Source organism: Saccostrea cucullata, unplaced genomic scaffold, assembly GCF_032062105.1.
Source record: "Saccostrea cucullata isolate Sc308-1 unplaced genomic scaffold, CSIRO_AGI_Scuc_v1 ctg11131, whole genome shotgun sequence".
Lineage (NCBI taxonomy): Eukaryota > Metazoa > Mollusca > Bivalvia > Ostreida > Ostreidae > Saccostrea > Saccostrea cuccullata.
Genome location: NW_026923570.1, coordinates 1 through 21,874, shown reverse-complemented (window position 1 = coordinate 21,874; position 21,874 = coordinate 1). Strand labels below are relative to the sequence as shown.

The following is a 21,874-nucleotide window of genomic DNA, read 5'->3' as shown; positions in this document are numbered from 1 at the left end:
TTTTGTGCGATGATAGACATAGCATATGCAATGGACCTTTCTTTGCAAGCATTGTTCTTGCTTCTAAATTTCAAAGAAACAGCTTCGTCTGTTCAATGGGCGAGAGCTTACAACGTTGTCAACATAATGAGACATGATGCTTTTTTATGTCCAAACATTACTCCATACAATGTGTGGGTCATTGCAAACAATCTAGCTTTTTATGTGAGGTGCCTGAAGGAAATCTTATAACTGCCTATTTTTTCTATCTAACTGCTAAACAAAATAGACATATGTACCAACTTTTTGAATGTAAGACATGTAATTACGATTTGTTTTTCATGCACTGCATATTGTTTAACTTTTTCAAATTAAATGCTAAGGATCCTCCTTGCAGTGCCTCATTTGAAAATAACTTCTATCGCCACAGAAAAAAGACCCGACGTAAACACATATGTTTAGGACATTTTTTATCTTTTTTCTTGAGTTTTAAAGAAATCAACAAATTATCAAGACTTGTTCCATGAAAAATTAAATATAATCATGGTAATAAACGCATTCTATCCACTGCAGATATATGCACATGCCAAGCACGTGCTCAGTGGAATAATATTAACAAGGAAATTCGAGCTGTAAACAGAACAGTTTTTCCCGATTTGCTGGAGTGGGGTTAAAATCGCGATTTTTTCATTATTCAGACGATGCGATGCAACAAATAACAGTAGTAAATAATATACCATAATGATTATTACTTAGCAATTTCTTGTCTTGATGTTATTATGGTCGCATTTATTCTAAAATCAATGTTATTCGAACTCTGTATGACAGAGTAATGGCGGACGAAATAAACACATGGCCTCAGGAAGACTACCATATGAAAAATCAAATTTTCAAGAATTATGGATAATGACAAGAAAAAAGCGAAACAAATGGTTGTAGCCATATTATCAATGAATCAAACTAACACCATTTTCAATGCATTTTTCATCTCGTGAATGCTGTAGCTGCGCAGTTCTAACATGATTAAATTCCTCCTAATTAAAACACATTAAACTTAATTATTTACTAATTTTGGTCTCTAACAGTAGGTAATTAGTGCATTAGCACTTTGAGTAACTTTGGGCTAGTTTAGTGGAGTATTAAGCGCATTCTTGGTATTTCTTATTTTACACCAGACTAGATCCAATATGGCTTGTACATCCCCCTTAAAATTATCGAGTTTCAGTACGAGACATAATCTTTATATTATTAAATATTTTATGTTTAAGGTACATATTCTCTCAAATCATTATCTAAAGTTTTAAATGTCAATGTTCTAAAAAGGAATTGATCCATAAATTGTATGATGTTAAAAGTGTGCAGTTCTACCATGGAAACCAGTCGAGCAGATGAGAAATACTTCTTCCATCTTGCACTTTAGTGTCATATTAATGTATAGAAAGTACAGAGGATACATGAACTGCACTGTTTCTGTATTAAGGCAAGGCAGAAGTATGCTTTAAAATGAACGGATACAAAGATGGTTGCATTTGACGAAAAACCATGAAACATTTGGAAACTCTCATTTTATATCATCCAAGAGTATATAAAAATCCTACCAATTATTATATGTGAATTATGTTTAAAGAAATGGAATATGATCAAAATTAAGTTATAAATCGTTTTTAAAATATATTTTGTTGTCATATTACACAATTTTACATTATAGCTATGTGACCTTAATTTGTGCAAAAACCATGTGAATTTAAAAAGTGCTTGAGCTGTACATACTGTCAAATTATCACCCATCGTCGGATACCCACACGTGTGATCTTATCTTAACTCATTATCAGTGGACAAACTCGCCGAAAAATCGTCGTATGTAACTAGTTTGTGTGTATCATTTGATTGGCTGTTGCTCAATTTTTTCCCTAGGTAACACTCCGATTGCAAAAGTTGTTCACCTGTGCATTTTGAGTTTGAAAGAGGTACTCTCTATATATTCAGAATGTAAAATCTGACTTGTTTTAAAGTCAGTGAATATATTGAATTGCCTTTAGTCGTTCTAAATTAAACTTCGCACGTGCGTCAACATATTTCTAATCAATGGAAAAAAATAACGTATTTTCAAAATTGAAAAATTCCAACCTTCTGACTGGTTGTCTATAAAAAAAAAAACATTACATATTTTACGGGGATATTTCAGCGGTCCACGATTAGTGAGTTTAGACGTTATCAGCCGTGAGTATCCGACGATGATGCTAAAAGTTGAATAAAGTGTTCGAATATACATAATACATGTATTTTTCATATAAAGAAAAATTGTTCAAAATATACATGCATAAATTGCTCCTGTTTAGTTAAATTACTGATAGAAAATAAATAATATCATCCACTGCATCGTTCTCATTCTAAATAGCATCACGGTTCAACAAATATGAATGTAGAACGTTAATGTCTTTAAACATCCCATTCACCAATGTACTCTTTTGACGAGAACAAAGTTTACAATAAGTTACCCCCCCCCATAATTCATTCCCCCATGACATGTTTGTTTCCCCTGAAATTCTGATTGTGCTAGGAATCCATTTTGAACGTTATTTCATACGTCGTCTAAGTCCAAACACATTTAAAACTTGAAACAATCCCCCACTCTGAGAAAATATGTTCTGAATTTTCAAAATTTCAAATTTCACGGAAAAGTTATATTTTTCTAAATTCATGTTCTCCGTAACGTCATCTTCAAAAATTTTTATTGTTTTATTTTACAAAACGACTTGTCATTTCACATTTGTTATTTCAAAGTTGACAGTGAAGCATATTTAGTTGAAAATGGGTTTACTTCGCTTCAATGATATGTTCAAATGTGAAATCTATTTCATTGTCTAAAAAACGAAATCTGAGCCCATTCTATTTGAAAATCGAATTTTTCTGCAAAAAAATGTACGCTTCAACAAACCCGTTCATTTAAATCACACTCAAAGACAAAGATAACGCATATACTTCGTACGACGTAGCGTAGTGGTAAACACGGTCGGTCTTGTGCAAACCCTGCGCCATGGAGAGAGTTCGAATCATATGTAAAGCTTTTTCTTTTTGTTTTCACATATTTTAAAAACGTGAGTAAAAAAATAAGTTAATAATAAAATATCAAAACAATGAAGTACAGAATTAAATGTTTAAAATATGATATAAACCATATAATTTTAATAAGTATAGCTTTCATTAACTTTTAGAATTGAGATATGTCTTTTCGCAGAGCAGGGGATAGACATGGCCTTGTACGCCTCCATTCTTAAAGTAGACATTCAATTTTGCTCTTGTTTTCATTAAAAGGTTAAGTTTTTTTTATTATTTCCTTAAATATAAGGTTTAATTCATACACATATTCCAAAAAGAAAGTTTTAAACCTGCAGAAAAATTTCAATTTTATGTAGAACAGAATTTTTTTATATAGAATAGAGAAAAAAAACAAACGGAAGTATCGATCAAAAATGAATAAAATTCTTTGATCTGCATATTCCTTAGCGAGGGAGTGTAGAAAATCGAAACATGGGTCTGTTCTCTGTTAGATTGTGTCTGGTCAGTGCTTAAGGTCTTAGTTCTATTGGTAATTTTGAGCAAACAGTCTGAAATGTGCTATGCTGCAATCTGGTTTTACATCTTTTGTTTTATATTTTGTCGATCAAAAAGTTATAAAAAGGATCTGGTTTTTAGCTCTACTGGTCAGAGACCAGAAGAGCTTAAGCGAAAGTAATGCGTCCGGCGTCTGTTCGTCTGTCCGTAAACAATTTTTCAAAATGCTACTCCTCCTACAGTTTTCGTCTAATTTCAATATAACTTGGCACACAAATAGACTACACTAAGATACATAATTCTGTATATCGGTTTTTGATTTAATAAACGGTGTTGCCGTGGTTACTAAAAATGGATATTTCTGTGAAATTTCTTTCATAATGCTACTCCTCCTACAGTTTTGGTCTGATTTCAATATAACTTGGCAAAAAAGTAGACTAAATTACGATACATAATTCTATATATCGGTTTTTGATTTCAATGAACAGTGTTGCCGTGGTTACTAAAAAATAGAAATTTCTTTGAAATTCTTTCAAAATGCTACTCCTCCTACAGTTTTGGTCTGATTTCAATATAACTTGGCACACAAGTAGACTACACTAAGGGACATAATTCTGCGTATCGGTTTTTGATTTCGATGAACGTTGTTGCTGTGGTTACTAAAAATAGAAATTTCGAATTCTTTCAAAATGCCATTATTCCTACAGTTTTGGTCTGATTTCAATAAAACTTGGCACACAAGTAGAATACACTAAGGTACATAATTCTATTTATCGGTTTTTGATTTCAATGAACGGTGTTGCCGTGGTTACTAAATATAGATATTTCTGAGAAATTCTTTCAAAATGCTACTCCTCCTACAGTTTTGGTCTGATTTCAATATAACTTTACACACAAGAAGACTACACTAAGAATAGAAAGAGACTTTATCAAGGGTCATTTTTCGATTTATTGCTGTTGTAAAGTTTAAATTCCCAACTGCTTAAGTACTTTTCACCTCCTTTGCTATAAGTACAAACCAGTAGAGCTTCAGTCTCGACAGAGACTTCTGGTTTTGTAATTTAAAGTCAAAAACCCACTGAAATTGTCGTACACTATTTATAGCATGATTTTTATTTATCAGGCATTTAACGCATATAACTTTTTTTTCAGACTCGGATATTGAGTAAAATACTGATAACTTTCTAGAATGAAATCCTTATTTCAGTACTTTGTATTAAAGATGAATAGAGACTCCCAATGCATGTTTGTTTAAATATGATTTCAGAATGCCAAGTATTAGGCAGTTTGATTTAAAAGTCTCAATGATTCGTTTTCTAGAAGTTCTTACTGTAATTTTTTACTCAGTGAAAGATATAATTTAAAACCCTTTATTACACACTTAGTAATAAATACAGGTTTTTTGCATATGCGATATGGCTGACGTCACAATAGCCGTATCAACCCTGTAGGGCTGATATGGATTTGCAGGGCTGATATCAGCCCTGCAAATCCATATCAGCCCTGCAGGGCTGATACGGCTATTGTGACGTCAATATCACACCCTTAGTAAATTAAACCACAATAACAGTACTTGTGATCATACACAATTTTTGGTGGGTTCATATTCTCTTAATTTTAACTTTTTGAAAATAAGGTTAATCTTAATTTACAAATACATGTAATACTATAGAATATTTTCAAATTACGGATCAAGTGCATTGAAATAGAAGTAGAGACGAACCCAAATCGTATGAGACATTAGACTATGTACATGTATGTAAGAAGTCCATGTATGATTATTTACTTATTTTCTTCTCAACTAAATGTGTTCTGTATTTTATTACTAAGTATGTAATAAATATAATAAAACATACCCTTTTCCACATCACATCCTGTATCAGCCCTCGACCAATATCAGCCCTCGGGCCTTCGGCCCTCTGGCTGATATTGGTGTCTCGGGCTGATACAGGATGTGATATGGAAAAGGGTATGTATTATTCTCTATTTATTACACATTTAGTAATAAATACATGTTTTTTGCATATGCGATATGGCTGACGTCACAATAGCCGTATCAGCCCTGAAGGGCTGATATGGATTTGCAGGGCTGATAACCTATATCAGCCCCACAAATCCATATCAGCCTTGCAGGGCTGATACGGCTATTGTGACGTCAATATCACACTCTAAGTATAAATTAAACCACAAAAAACAGCACTTGTGATCATACACAATTTTTTATTCTCTTAATTTTAACTTTTTGAAAATAAGGTTAATCTTAATTTACAAATACAGGTAATAGATTAATGTCAAATTACGGATCTAGTGCATTGAAATAGAAGTAGAAACAAACCCAAATCGTATGAGACAATAGACCATGTACATGTATGTAAGAAGTCCATGCATGGTTATTTACTTATTTTCTTCTCATCTTAATGTATGCTGTATTTTATTACTAAGTATGTAATAAACATATTAATACATACCCTTTTCCACATCACATCACACTGATATTGGTGTCTCGGGCTGATACAGGATGTGATGTGGAAAAGGGTATGTATTATTCTCTATTTATTGAGGCTATATCATTCGCATTTTGTATGATGTACATGTACATGTATTTGTTTTTCATTTATATTCTCATATTGATGTATCAGCCACGTAGCATCGTTTTTGAAAGTGGGGGCCAGCCAAGAGAAAAAAATGACCAAACTCGAAAATCCTATTTCGGTGGGGTGGGGTGGTGGGGTAGATGCCATCTTTTTTAATGCCAACTTCTTTCGGTACCAATTTTCCTGCTACTGTACTACATTTTCCTTGATATTAACTTTGTGTACTATAAAGTGGGGGGGGGGGACCAGCCTTTCAATGAACAATTTTAATAGTAAAAGTAATGTTGGCAAAAAAAAGTGGGGGGAGCCCCCCCTCCCCCCATTGCTACACGTGCCTGTGTATTAATTTTCCCAAATTTAATTTCTTCTCTGTTTTTTTGTTTTTGTTTATTTTGTTTTTGTATATGTTTCGAGATTTTTTAAAGAGTTTTTTAAGGTACAAAGGCTTATACCTTTCTGTAATTTTGAAATAATTTCATGCCACATGAAAGGTGTTAGACTAGTATCATAAAAGCATGTCTGTAATCTTGACGTGCGTTTGATTGTAAAACTTTCCTGCACTTCTTTCCAAAAAAAAATTCAATATTTTTGCGAATAAAGAAAATATGTATTATTTAATGTAATTGTGTATACAGGAAAAACAAAGAGATAGTTTTAATAACGCCATAAAATGATATTTATGGGGTCTCAATCGATTTCGGCCAAAGTGACTTCACGTACATCAGCTTTTTGTCAAGTGACATGGTTAAAATAAGAGAAGATATGTACGACACAAAGATATCGTAAAAGTTCAACAATACGGATAATTTTTCACTATGATATTGATTATGTTTTCTTTAGTGACTTTCCTTAACAATATACAATTTTTTCAAAGACTATGTCATTAAACAAACACTACTTTCAAGATGTTTACTCACAAAAAATTCAGGTACCTTACCAGGTATTGGTGCGAGATATACCAGATGATGGCATTTCTTATATAATCCTTTGGGGGGAAAATAGTTTTCCAAAATCACGTTTTTGCAAATGTAGACAATTTCTATGCATTAGAAATAGGTGTTTACCTTTTTATGATGGTTTAGCCCCCCACTTTCAATTAGCCCCCCCCCCTTCAATTTGCTTCCGACGCCCATGAACCTAGCTGCGCTTCTCATGTACCTTCATTCTCTTCATTTTCTTTTATGATAGTATTTCTAATATATAAGTTTCCTTAGTATTCACAATTCAAAAGAATCTTACGAGTAGCAAGTATTCAGGAACTTCCAGCATCAGAATTATGCATTTGATCCAGTTTCTACATAATTTTCATAATACTGTTTACAAAAGTGTGCCTTTTTTAATGTTTACATATACCTCTGTCTATTAATGTCTCACATCTTAAAAAATATGGCGACTTATCTATTTATTGCAATAATTGGAAAATTTAAACAATATTCAATGAAAATAAATGCAGTTTTTGTACCTTGAACCATTAGAATTGTGAGGGTGGAGAGACTTTGAAGTTTTAAGAAAATAAATGAATGTGAGTGATTAAGTAAATTTTTCAACTACATGTAATGATTAAGAGCCCAAACTGCAACCCCCCCACCCCCCAAAAAAAATATGGATTTGAATCATACGAAACGGGTTTCTTAGCTCACTTGAGCTGAAGTGAGCTTTTCTGATCACCCGTTGTCCATCGTCCGTTCGTTCGTAAACTTTTCACATTTTCAGCTTCTTATCAAGAACCACTGGGTAAATTTGAAAAAAAAAAGAATCTTGGTACAAAGCATACTTAGGAGATGGGAAGATTAAATTGTTAAAATGAAGGGCAAAGTCCCAGGGGAGATAATCAAGAAAAAGACAAATATAGGGTGAGGCCATTACAAAATCTTCTCAAGAAACACTGAGCTAGGAAAGTTGAAACTTATGTGGAAGCATCCTGGGGTTGAAGAATATAAATTGTTCAAAACATGACCCCAGGATAGGGCAGGGCCACAATAGGAAATCCCAGTTTTAGATAGAAACACAAGTGTTTCATACTAGGTGACGCTGAAGGTCGTTGTAATTAAATTTTAACAAGTTAAGCAGGTGAAAGTCATTACATAAGATATTTTTTTAACGAACTAGAAACTTAAAATGTAAAGACATTAAAACAATTGTGTGCATGCCTCTTTAAATATACAATGTATTTGAATCTCTTATTTTAGGTGACCTGAATACAAAGTGTATCTGTCTAGAGGCTGTATATTTTTCTTCTCAGTATTACTTTTTGTTCTTAATATTTCATCTGAAGATAATTTATTGAAACGAATTGTAAAGTATTTTACATGTATTGAAACAAATACCATAGTATCTGGAAACCGAAGATGAACTGTTTTACAATATATTATAGTATGAACTTTATTTATTGTATTTTATTTTTAAGCACCCGGATCGACAGGTCGGGGCGCATATTGTTTTTGTCCTTTCTGTGTCTGCAAACTTTATCCTTCGCCATAACTTTTGAATCATGAAAGATAGAGACTTGGTATTATGTATGTATACTCCACCAATTAAGTTCTTTCAAATGACACCAAGGTAAATGACTTTGTGACCTTGACCTGTATGCTAAAAATAGCTTTTTGAACCTTCGGCATAACTTTTGAACCGTGAGAGATAGAGACTTCATATTTCGTATGCATACCTCACAACTTAAGTTATTTAAAAAGACATCATGGACAATTGCTTTGACTGTGACCTATATGCTTTAATTGATTTTTTCGTACCTTTGTCATAACTTTTAAGCTATAGGAGATAGAGACTTCATATTTAGTATGCTCACTCCAATAATCAAATTTTTTCAAATGACACCATGGCCAATGACCTTGTTACCTTGACTGTGACCTACATGCTAAAAATAGCTTTTTTCGAACTCTTGCTACCGGGCGCATAGTGTTTCACAAAAAAAATCTTGTTGAAAGGTGTGTTTATTGTATGCTTTAATTCATTTGTTCTGTTAACAATTTTCTTTCTTTGAAATATATGATTATAAAAAAAAAATCACTTTTGTCCTTATCTTTAAATTTTACCACATGTATCACTGTTACAGACTTTCTGTACAGGTATAGCACACATATTTACTATATAATTCTATAACACTGAATATGTAATAATAAAATATCGTTAAAAAGGTATTTGAATTCCTGAAAAATATTTTAGCAGGAGGTCTTAAACATTACCTGTCACATTAGCCGACCCCCCCCCCCCGAAAGAGAATTCTAGTCAACTCGGCACCTGGTAAACTCGGCATCTGGTGAACTCGGAACCAAGTAAAGTGAATTCGGCACCAGGTATATTCGGCACCTAGTAAACTCGGCACCTGGTATACTCGGCATCTAGTTAATTCGGCACCTATTTTATACAACTTACTTTTCACCTATTTATTATATTTTTTATTGCCAATTAATTCAATTTTTCTAACATAAGGGGTTAATTAATTGAGGATTTTCGATTATTACACACTGTTTTTTTTTTATCAACATTCTTTGAACATTCTCCATAAATGTAAATAAGTAACAATTGAAATACTCGAAAGGGATCTAGAAAAATTAGTATGATAAAAGGAAATATTTTTAATATCATGGATCTACGTATCTGTTTTCTATATAAAAAATATATTTGCGTTGCCAGTGAGTTTTGTATGGAGTTTTTGAGCTAAAAATGATAATACGAAATTGAATATAGATATACATGAAATACGATGTGCTTTACATACGTTCAAATTAAAATGTTGAAAAATTGTGTAACCTGTATCTTTATATAAAGAATTGAAACAACAAGAAGGATCTTATAAATGTTAGTTAATCTGAGAAAAACGCCATATATATAATAGTACGTGGTTACAAACGGCGCTTGTTCTTGGTTCTGATTAGCAAACTTATTTATTTCTCAGACATTATTACCCATGTTTAATTATCTGTTGCCCGGTGAAATTGACCTGAAGATTACACGTAACTATAACTAGTATTTTGGTATGATATTTAATATTAATGATATGTGGAAAAAAATATGAATGTGCATCTATCAGCATCTAAATCTTTATTCATTAAACATAGCAATAACATTACGCCAGTCATACGTCTGTAAAAATGCGTGATTCACATTGATTTACTGGGTTGGAGGTCCATAGATGGAGGCACATTCTTGGAGAAGCTGGCTAGCATTTATCCCCCTTTCACAGTATTGCTGCCACAGATCAAAAATTCGTCCCTCCACTTGACGGGTCCTCTTTCTTTGATACCGCTGTATCTTCCCCTCCGACACCATCTTCATCTGTAATGTGATGTCCATCGCCTCTCTGTAAAGGACTAAAATAAGATGGTAGAAGGGCACGGGTCCCCTGGTGGCCACACTTGTATTTAATCTGTTGTGCCACCCCTCTACATCATTGTTGGTGCGGATGGCCGTCATGAAAACACTCCAGTGATGGATTTCATAGATTGGACTACGAATCCATGTTCTGTATACGTAGTCCATTACAGGAGCTAAGACCTCTGGAGCACGGCCATCCAGACGGTGGAAAGCATCCTCGATATGTTCCGGTGGGAGGAATGGCAAGGCGAGTAGCTGGCGGACGAACCTGAAGACTTTGTCCTTTTTGTTGTACGCTGTCATTTTTTTTTTTAATTATGATTTTTTTTTAAATACATACTGTTGATCTGTCTTGTGTATTGTCCATCGAAGCCAAAGACACATGGAATGTGGCGTCAGCGGGAGGCTCATATTCCGTACTGTCGTCTTGCTCCGCAGCTTCCGCTGCAGGCATTGCAGGACGTACAGGTGGAGATGCCGGTGTTGCGGGACGTGCAGGTAGAGATGCCGGTGTTGCGGGACGTGCATGTGGAGATGCCGGTGTTGCGGGACGTGCAGGTGGAGATGCCGGTGTTGCGGGACGTGCAGGTGGAGGTGCCGGTGTTGCGGGACGTGCAGGTGGAGATGCCGGTGTTGCGGGACGTGCAGGTGGAGATGCCGGTGATGCGGGATGTGCAGGTGGAGATGCCGGTGTTGCGGGACGTGCAGGTGGAGATGCCGGTGATGCGGGATGTGCAGGTGCAGGTACCGGTGTTGCGGGCTGCGGAAGAAGTGGAAGAGCAGGCTCTGTATTTTCACACTTAGAACACGTCCATTCTAACTCTTGCTTGCCTTTTACCTGATTTCTGTACTGTGGTCTACTAATTCCTTAAAAAAATAATAATTTTAGTGAAAAATCATAAAAACAAAATACTTGTCTTCAATTTAATTTTATTTCTGCAATTATTTGACACATTTGATATTTAAGAATTAATTGAATAATTATTTTCTAACCAGTGTTGCATGTCCTGTGTTGCCACTTCTGACATTGGTCACACTGAACAGCTTCCTGTCGAGGGCGAAAAATTTGGTTGCATTGATAGCATTTGTCTGTAAAAATATATAAAGTATAAAAAATAATGCTGATCCTTTTGTACGAATTTCCTATAATTGATGTCTCAAAAAATTCGAAACACGAACAAAAAATGATACCAGGGTATTTACAACATTATTTTTCCAATATATAGGATTATATTTATTAAGAAATATCATATTCTCTGGAATCTCACACAAGTGCCCGGTAAGCTACCTGACTTTTTGAGTGAAGGTTAAAATAGCAATTTTTCAATAACAAAATTTTGGCAAATTAATGTACTAATATTGAGGAACATACAATGTATCGTCTATGCTTAAGCCCGTATACGTGCATTAGGGTTATTTTCCGAGATTTTTTGGTTTTGACAAAAAAAATGAACATTCAATTTGATTTATATTTGACTTTTTGACAGATCATCATGTTCCATATATTCATCAGTTAGCCAATATGAAAAGAATTGACATAATGGTTATAATTTCACTTCTCTAAAAAATTTTCTCAAAGCAGCAGGCATGGTAGGAATCTACATGAGGTCGTGTAATTAGGGTTTTAAACTCATGTTTAATAACCAGATGTATTTTATTACCGAGTGTAGAACATTATAATTAGATGATGAATTATTTTACGCCTATATGATATAAATATAATGATAACCAAAAAATGTAAAATACATTTTAAGTTTTTGTGGGGAGTGGTCGCTACGGAAATAAATAAATGTTGAGTAGGGGCTCGTTAAATAGTTTAACAAATTATAGTAAAATAAGACTGCAGCGAGAAAATTTTAACTCCCCAGTAAAAAGATAATTCTCAATATAGCGAGACTAAGAGAAATATAAAAAATAAAAATACGAGATTATGTTTAGATTTCCATGATATTAACTAATTATTAAATAATATTTTTCATCGTTTTGAAACTTAAATACCCCCACGTTTCTAAGATAATGTGATGTGTCTGAGATTTAATGCCGATTCGGAAAAAGAATTGGTTGTTTTAGAATAAATCTATGAAACGCGATTGATTTAAATAGTGTAATTTAAAGGAAAGTCCTGTTTTTACAAAGTAACAAAACATAGAAAGATCTTTTTAATTTTTGTTTGTTTCTATTTATCAAAAATACGCCATATACGACTTTAGTAATTCAATATACCTTTCAGTTCGTATTAAAATTCGAAATTCTTCATTGACAAAGGACTTTATACAAAAAGAAATAAAGTTTTAAGGACCAAAACTTCCACATACGAACTTTCAAAATCATTTGTTACAGGGCGAAACTCTCTCTCTCTCTCTTGTAAATAGCGATATTAGACTGTTTAATTTAAAAATGCGACCCAAATAAATGTGGAATTTTTCAACATACCTTTCATTGCTGGTTTTCTTTGGGTGATGCAGAACAAGTGACATATTGACGTCTGCCTGGAATCCTTCACTATATACCCTCCTCATTTTTTGACAACTCACACTAATCGCCTTGTAATATTATTTTAATGAAAATCCCAGAAATTAAATGTGTAGATATAAGTGTTTATGATTTTTATCCAGTTTTATTTCAAAACATTTTTTTAAAAACGCATCGTTAAAAATGCCATTAATTAATTCTAAAAAGAAAATAAGTATATGAAATGTCACCAAAACATATTAACAAAAAAAAACCGAACAATAAAAGGAATATTAAAACCGAATTCCTTTAGTTTTAAACAAGTGTCTGTAAATGAGAAAAGTCAAATACGTGTAGTGATGTACATGGATTTCAATAAAATAACCGTTTTTTCTCTTTAAAGGCAAATTTATAAATCAACAAAGTAGTCACAAGAAAAATATTAAGAAAAAATGAATTAATAACACATCTGTCGATTTGTTTAAGAAAGGTGCCGAATTAACCAGAATCTGATGCCGAATTTACCAGATTCTGGTGCCGAGTTCACTAGGTGCCGAGTTCACTAGATGCCGAATTCACTTTTTCTTTGAGTGCCGAATTCACCAGGTGCCGAATTTACTTGTACCCCGTACACGGCGTTTTTTCTGATTTTTTTCCATCTGCAAACAGGGCTACCCTCAAACCCACTTGTTTTCAATTTGTTTATAAACATCTCAAGTGCACCTCAGGAAGTAGTCTCCTATACCCTGAAAAAATAGTCCCTGCTATAAAAGCATTTATTTAATTACAAAGAACATAAACTTTACTAGGCACAGGTACCGAGGTTGTAAAAGTTGCCTGCAAGGTTATTTCTTAAACATATCAAAAGAAAGGAAAATCAATTTTATATGTTAATAACTATATTTTTTTATCATTATGATTGTTCATTTACCGGTGTGACATCTGGAAGGACCTTCGATTTTTTTTTTATTTCAGGTGCACAAAGTTGCATTATACCCCCCAAAGAATGACATAATTTACAGAAATGGTAAAATACTTGGTTGATAATAAAATCTGCATCTGATCAGTTATATTTGTATACAAGCTGCTGTGCAGAAGTTTATAGAAATTATGTGTTTAACACAGGGCAGTCAAAATGATATCAGCATCTAGGGAGGTTGTGGACAGCTCCTTACTCCATTAAAACTGGCTTTGATGATTAGTCATGAGGCCCATGGCTCTTAAATGTTACCTGAGTATAATGTAACAACTTTACAACAATTTAATAATTTCCTTCGTGTTTTAAACCAGGGTCACCAACGAAACATGGCTGAAAAATTACAGACTCGGCGTTACACAATATACAATCAATCAATCACAAACCAGAGGCCATAGCATTCATTGCTCGTCATAACTCTACATTAAGTACATTTAGTTTTGTTACCTAATACCAATAGACAGAGTAGGGGTTAAAGTTGGATTTATGATTAAAAAAATCGATGTTATTTTAATTCAGAAATCGCATTTTGTTGAAAAAAAAATGTTTTTTTCGATATGATTGTGCTTGGAATGGAATGTCTATACATTGTTTCTCCGACTCTTCTTTTAGCAGAGGTGTGTCTATTATATTAATACAAGAGGCCCATGGGCCTTATAGGTCACCTGAGCATGATGCAACAACTTTCAAATGATTGAATTTGGTTCACGTTTTAAGCTAGATGCTATGGCATTCACAATTTTGAAAAAGGCACCATTGCTAATCATAACTACACACTTAACAATTGCTTAGGTTGGTTACAAAGATTTAATGTATTTTCACTATATAATTAATCAATAGAGCCCCACCCTAACACCAGACCTCCTGATTCTGGGGCCACAAAATTCACAATTTTGGTAGAGGCACTCTTGCTCATCATAACTATGTACTAAGTTAGTTTATTTAATACCCAGAAGCAGAGAAGATTTTCAAAGAATAATGTATTTTCAGTATATAATCAATAGAGCCCCGCCCTAACTCTTGAACCCCTGAGCCTGGGGCCATAAAATTAACAATTTTGGAAGAAGCACTCTTGCTCAATATTACTATGCGCTCTTGCTCAACATTACTATGTACTTAGTTAGTTTATTTAATACCTAGAAGCAGAGAAGATTTTCAAAGAATTAATGCATTTTCACTATATAATCAATAGAGCCCCGCCCTAACACTAGAATCCCTGAGCCTGGGGCCATAAAATTCACAATTTTGGAAGAGGCACTCTTGCTTAACATAACTATGTACTTTGTTAATTTATTTAATACCCAGGAGCAGAGCTGAAGATTTTCAAAGAATTAATGCATTTTCACTATTTGATCATTAGAGCCCCGCCCTAACACCGGAACCCCTGATCGTGGGGCCATAAAATGCACAATTTTGGAAGTGGCACTCTTGCTCAACATAACTATGTACTAAGTTAGTTTACTTAATACCCAAGAGCAGAGAAAAAGATTTTCAAAGAAATAATGCATTTTCACTATATAATCTATATAGCCCCGCCCTAGCACAAGAACCCCTCACCCTGGGGTCCATGAATTTCACAATTTTGGTAGAGGACTTAACACTTATTACATTCATTCCAACAGTTTGCCTGCTTGATGTCCAGGAGTAAAGAAGAAGATTTTTAAAGTTTGCAATAATTTTGGTGGTTTAGGCCCCACTCCTCAGGCCCCAGGGGGGCGGGGACCATAAAATTCACAACTTTTGTTTCCCTTCACCCATAGATGCTGTATACCAAATTTGGTTGAAATTAATTCAGTGGTTTCAAAGAAGAAGCTGAAAATGTTCAAATGTTTACACATGACGCACGACGACGGACGAAAACGGATAGCAATAGGTCACCTGAGTTACTCAGGTGACCTAAAAAGGGTAAGAAATAGATATAATAAGTATACATAAGAGCAATGATGGCAGGAAACTAGTGGTTAATATAAAAATATGCGATGATACATATAGTTTGATAACGGTATCAGAATGTCAGACCAAAGAATATTAAAATTTGATTTTTTAATACATAATAATGAGCGGGGAAGGGGATACTGAAACTTAATGCTTCACTTTTAGAGTGTAATGAATATAAATCCCAAGTAAATAAATTGATAAGGATATAAGAAAAAGAGAAGGCACGTCAGTTGATAAAGGGAGCTCTTTAAACGACAAAGATGTGCTTAGCGATGATGACGAAGGTGCAATGTGCGATTTCTACGAATACCTTCAAAATTCAAAGTTAGTGCCGAGTGATGATATTGATCTACATTTAGACAGATGTAATGTAAATAAACTTTCTAATAAGGATAGAGATATAAGTGATGTTTCCCATCAATATCTGAATGTAAGTAAAGTTATGAATATGAAATTAAAAAAGCTCCTGGTCTGGATGGAATTCCAAGCGAATTTTACCAATGCTTTTGTGATCATTTATCCCCTTTATTCTATGAAATGTTAAGGTTCATTGATACTCTGATAAGAGAGATAACTCTTAAAGACAATTGTCTATTATTCCTTTATAAATTTGCCAGATTGAAGTGTCTTTTTTGTCCAGTTTTGCCCCGCAAGCTATGCAATAACTGTGTGTATTTTACTTATATAATACATTTGTTTTGGAAAATCATAAAGGTTCAAGCAACATTTTAATTGAGTGAGCAGAGGGTTTATGACCCTTATAGGAAATCTTTTTGAATGAAGAAATTACTTTTTCTCAAAGACTTGCTGTTATTTCTCTTAAACACAAAAAAGGGGGGAAAAGAATCCTACCTTAAGAGCTACGTGCAAAGTTATTATCTCAATAAATATTAATAACGATTATTTGATTTTTACTACGGAAAATAAAATGGAAAAATTCGAAATAATACAAAAGATGCATCTATTCGGTAAACAAGTATTCACATGCTTTAATGCATGCAAAGAATTGCACGATAACCTCAGTGATGAAATATATCTTAAATAACAGATATGGTCATATCTAAGATACTCATATGAAAGAAAAACAATTTTCTTCAAAAATTGGCTCGAAAGCAATATATTATTTGATCTATTTTCCGAGAATGGTCTAAAATCAAAAAAGGAAATGTAAGGGAAAATTTACAAATAAGAGTAATTGGTTATGTGAATATTAAATAATACACACGATCTTTAAAAAATATGGGGAAAAAATGATTTCACTCTGTGCAAACATTTAAAGGAAGTGTCATTAAATACTCTATGCTTGAATAAATATACAACAAAATTCTTTTTATTTATAATGAATATGTAAAAGGCAAGTTTCAAGCTCCACTTGTGCAAGCAAAGTGTTATTAAGAATTTAATATACTGAGGAGCGAGTGAGAAAAAAATCTATATAAACAAAAAAAAAAATCACCGTCTAGTTAGGAGGCTATGCCAGGGCATCAACGAAGCCCGTTATGCTAAAATTATCCCATGTTTCTCACTATTGTTATCTCTCTGGCATAGCCTCATAACTAGACAGTGATTCCTAATACTTGAAATAACAGTCTTAAAATAAATCGGAATACCGTCTAATTCAGTAGATTTGAAATAAACGAGGCATTCCACGTTATTTTTCATAGCCCCGCCCCATGACGTCAAATTTTACTATTGAAAAAAAATAGTCCCATAAAACACAATCCAAATTTAATGATTATTTAGTTACTGTAGCCAAATATCAACATGTATAGATCGAATAAACAAAAAAAGAATTTAAAATTATGATCAAAGCAATCTTGCTAACTTTAATTATATATGTGACCTAGATTTAAGTTGTCGGAAGCACGAACACGTGTATAGTTCTTCGGCGCCATATTGAATGCAATGTTGCAGTTGATGAAACGGGAGTTGGTCATCATGGTCAGGGAACAGATCTGTGTGGATGTTAAAATAATAGAGGAAGTTGAGTTGCTTAATAAGTCGTATGGTAATGACTGAGGGACGATGTCTGTGTCAGATGATGAAGTGCAGATCTATGTGGCGATGTCGATTTCTCAACGTGACTCAGATTGCTGTTTACCATGTTTACGGAAGTAGAGTTCTCGGTCTCGCGAGGCATCGGTATTATTTGAATGGTGACTTGCTTTTGATCCGGAGATAAATCATTAATTATTTTGTTTGTAAAAATATATATCATATCTAATTACATAGTAAACAATTAAACAAAACATCTGTTTTTTTCTTCAGTTTATATATACGTCAGTCATATACCATACGTATACATGCAGGTTGACATTTGACCTTTCAGTAATATTTTAATATAGAGAAATTTACATGTCACTGGAATCACGGAAAAATTAACAAGATTCACGTTTGTAGTGTTTATCATAGGGAAAACAAATGGATATGGAAAGAGTAAAAGCTTCACAAGTCGCGGAATTCAAGTATAAGCTTTTAAACAATATACTATCCAACAATTTTTTTGTAAGTAAAATAAATAAACACTCGTATTACTCATGTAAAATATGTAACCAAGATGTAGAGAATTCTAAGCATCTAATTTTTGATTTGTCATTTGTTGCTTTTAAAAATAAAACTTTTGAAAAAATGTAAATGTTAAATATGTCTTTGAGAGGGACCAGGCCCTCAGGACGAACGCAAGAAGGGAGGTAAAATAAGATACTCTGAGATGGTGAAAGACTTACCTCCCTTCTAGATATTATAATAAAAATTATTACAGTGTAGAAATATATTGCAAAGTAATATCAAAGTACTGAAAGTACTGAAAAGCGGTTAGCATGCTTTCATCTATAATATGTACCGAAAAAATATCATGAAATGATATTTAAGTATGCATATCTTTGTCCAATGCCATCAGAGAAAAAAAACCCCAGACTTTCTGTTTTTGTAATACTTTACTTAATAGTAAAACCAATAACATTCCAAACTGATGTCACAGATAGATGCAATCTAATTAAAATCAGATGTTCCGAATCCGCTACTGCTTCTCAAACATCTAACAACATCCTATTTGGGGTCATGTAAGAGTGAATTTTCGATTAGCCAAAGAAAATGGTTCCTCCGAAATCTTGGCGTATAGTTCAGATGGGTTTCTTGTTTTCACCACCGAACCAAAACACCCGAGGAGTTTTGTAGTAAACAAAATATGCATTGCAAAAGCTGTGTTATGTATGACGTGTGGGGTATCCTGTATAGTTTGCGCTCTTTCGTTTGCATTATTCACGTTCAGATGCCAGACTGCAGACTATACATGAAATTTATTCCAAAATTACTTTAATTCAACGTAAGACAGTATCAATAATGATGATATGTAGCCGTGGAATTAATGTGAGAATTGTTTACCGAGGCTTGAATCTACATAGCCAAAGTGTTTGTGTTTACTAGTACATGTATTCATAATCGAATGGTCGCTCTGATGTGACCCCGAATGGGATGTTAGATGTTTGAGAAGCGGTAGCGGATTTGGAACATTTAAATAAATTTTAATTAGATTAAAATGCATGTTTCAAAATTCAAACATGAGATTTCTTCTGTTTGAAAGACAGGAAGTGCATTTTTAAAAGTTCTCTCTTGGTGGCATCCAATCGTTCTCTGGATGAAAACAATTATGTTGATGTTGAAAATTTAATTGTCTTTCATGCTCTATTGAATCTGAAATTAGGTAATTGTAAAGCCTACTATAGCAAACAACTAAAAAAAAATGACAAGTTAAATTCTTTAGATTAATGGATTTGGAGTAGTGTAGATCTACAGCTGGCTAGTCAGAGAAAAAAGGATGGCTGAGCAGAGACCTTGTAAATGAATTGATATCAGAGAGCTCCAGATGTGTAGGCTCACTGCAGGTGTATCCTGTCAACGAGGGATGCTTACTTCTTCTAGGCAACGGATCCCACCTCTTGAACTTTCAGGAGTCAGTTTTTCTTCTTAAATCGATCATTGATCATTCTGTATTTTGATACAGATACTTCCGTTTAGAAATATTATGAACTACTACTTCTACGGGAAGACTGGCGAGTAAACAAGATTATCAAGCTTTATGAAATGTACTTTATTGACTTTTCAAACAAGTAAATGTTCGAATAAAGTAAATGGTATATGAGAATCATTTAAAAGAAGTCTTGCACAATATGTCTAGATAAGGACATATAATGTGTATTTGCCAAATACTCTATATGCAATATTGTTCTCAAATAAAACAAGTGAAAAGGAAAGTTGTCTAATCAATCAATACTAGTATTTTAAAATTCAAATGTACACTAAAAGTCAGTGTAACTTAACAAGTTATCAGTGTCATTTTCTTCAATATGTCGGTTAAACAATATACACTGATTTTTTTCTATTAATGTGCCTCTAAACACCTGTATTTTAATTTAATTCTTCTCAAACGCTCAAAATAATAATCGACAAATTGGATAAATTCAAATTTAAAAAGTATTTTCACAGCTAATAATACGTTCCCTAGGCACTGATCAAATTTTCAAAACTTATAAATAAGCATTAGTATATATTTTAAATTTTCGCTAATTGCCAAGATTTTTCATACATCATTCTTCTGTGAATAATAATGTCGGTTGATTTTTAGAAGAGGATCACAATGCCGATTAAGATTAATATATATTTATCCATATTTTTTTTTCAAAATTAATTTTACTACTTTAAGTGCCCCATTATTTTTTTCAAAACTAAAAGTAAGTGATCCCTTATGATAGTTTGTAATAAATTATCAAAGACGGGGTAGAGAAGTTACCCCTGGAAGCAGAGCTTTTATAATCTGTTTATTAGACAGAGAAGAAAAGAGAAGAAAACAAACGTTTCATTGTGGAGGTAATCCTATTGTTTCCATAAAAACGTTACAAAAAGTGTAAACCATACAGATGTATTCGGTGTTTTTATAACAGCGTTTTTCAGGTATTACTTAACTTAATAAATGGTGTTTGTTAATACTTTGGCAAGGAAAATCAAACTCGATCGAGAGATTTGCTGATGTTTTTGCAGTCTGTAATAACCTTCAACCTGCTGTATAATTAACCGTATCGTTCAGCTTTCAAAAATAAACTAACAGTTGCTATAAATCGCGATCGCACGATGTACATGTAATAAGGACCAAATTCTCAGTTCGTTCTAAGAATTGTCAATGCTTTGGTAAATACTTAAATAAGAATTCGATATAATCGTTATAATAGCCACTCTTCATACACAGCATATTGTCAAACTCTCACCAGGGGGCGTATTACGCCAACAGTATACAAATCATAGGAAGCGCTTTGCTGAAGTTACCGTTGTCGATAGGTAGCGCCTTGTGGAAATTTCCGGTTTTGGTTGCAGAAGGATAAGGTTACGTGCCATAAAGCGATGTCGATAGGTAGCGCCTTATCGAAGTTTCCGGTTTTTTGGAGCCCATGCCATAAAGCGGTTAGCTAGCTAACCGCTTAATAATATTGTAAAAAAACCTCTAATTTTTTTATAATTATACAGAATTTGTAAGTTTAAAAAAGTATAATCTTAATGTCTTTTTAAAAATATATTATCTTTAGAAGCATTCTGCGAAAGCTACACGTATTCAAAATGTTTTACTTCTAATGGAGCTTAGTCAGGGCCCCATCCCCGGTAGCTGCCAAGTATTAGTAATAATATAATAATAATTGTTAATGAGTAGCATCTGGGAAATGAAGATTGAAAAAAAAACATATATACATATATACAATCATAAACCAAATTCACAATTTTCGAAAGAGGCATAATTGCTCGTAATAATTATATAAATTTAGTATATTTAGTTTTGTTACCTAATACCAAAAGACAGAGTAGGGGTACATTTAAAATTCATTTCAACTAATCAGTAAAAATTAGCAATTTTCAGTTATGCTTCTACCTTACAGGAACCCCTGGTCCAAGGGCCAGAAAATTACAGTTTTGGAAAACAAACCCTTGCTCTTAATAAATTTTTGATCAATACCAAGGATATTATTTCAATACATTAATTTCAGTATATAATCATTAGATACCC

The 21,874-nt window shown here is 33.3% G+C and overlaps 1 protein-coding gene across 1 annotated transcript; it reads right to left on the bottom strand.

The window, feature by feature from the left end:
- Window positions 1-9,652: 9,652 nt before the first annotated feature.
- Window positions 9,653-10,763, bottom strand: LOC134264364 (uncharacterized). Its single transcript, XM_062746664.1, has one exon. It carries the CDS (start codon window positions 10,761-10,763, stop codon window positions 10,257-10,259), a length of 507 nt encoding a protein of 168 aa, XP_062602648.1. The 3' UTR covers window positions 9,653-10,256.
- Window positions 10,764-21,874: the final 11,111 nt, after the last annotated feature.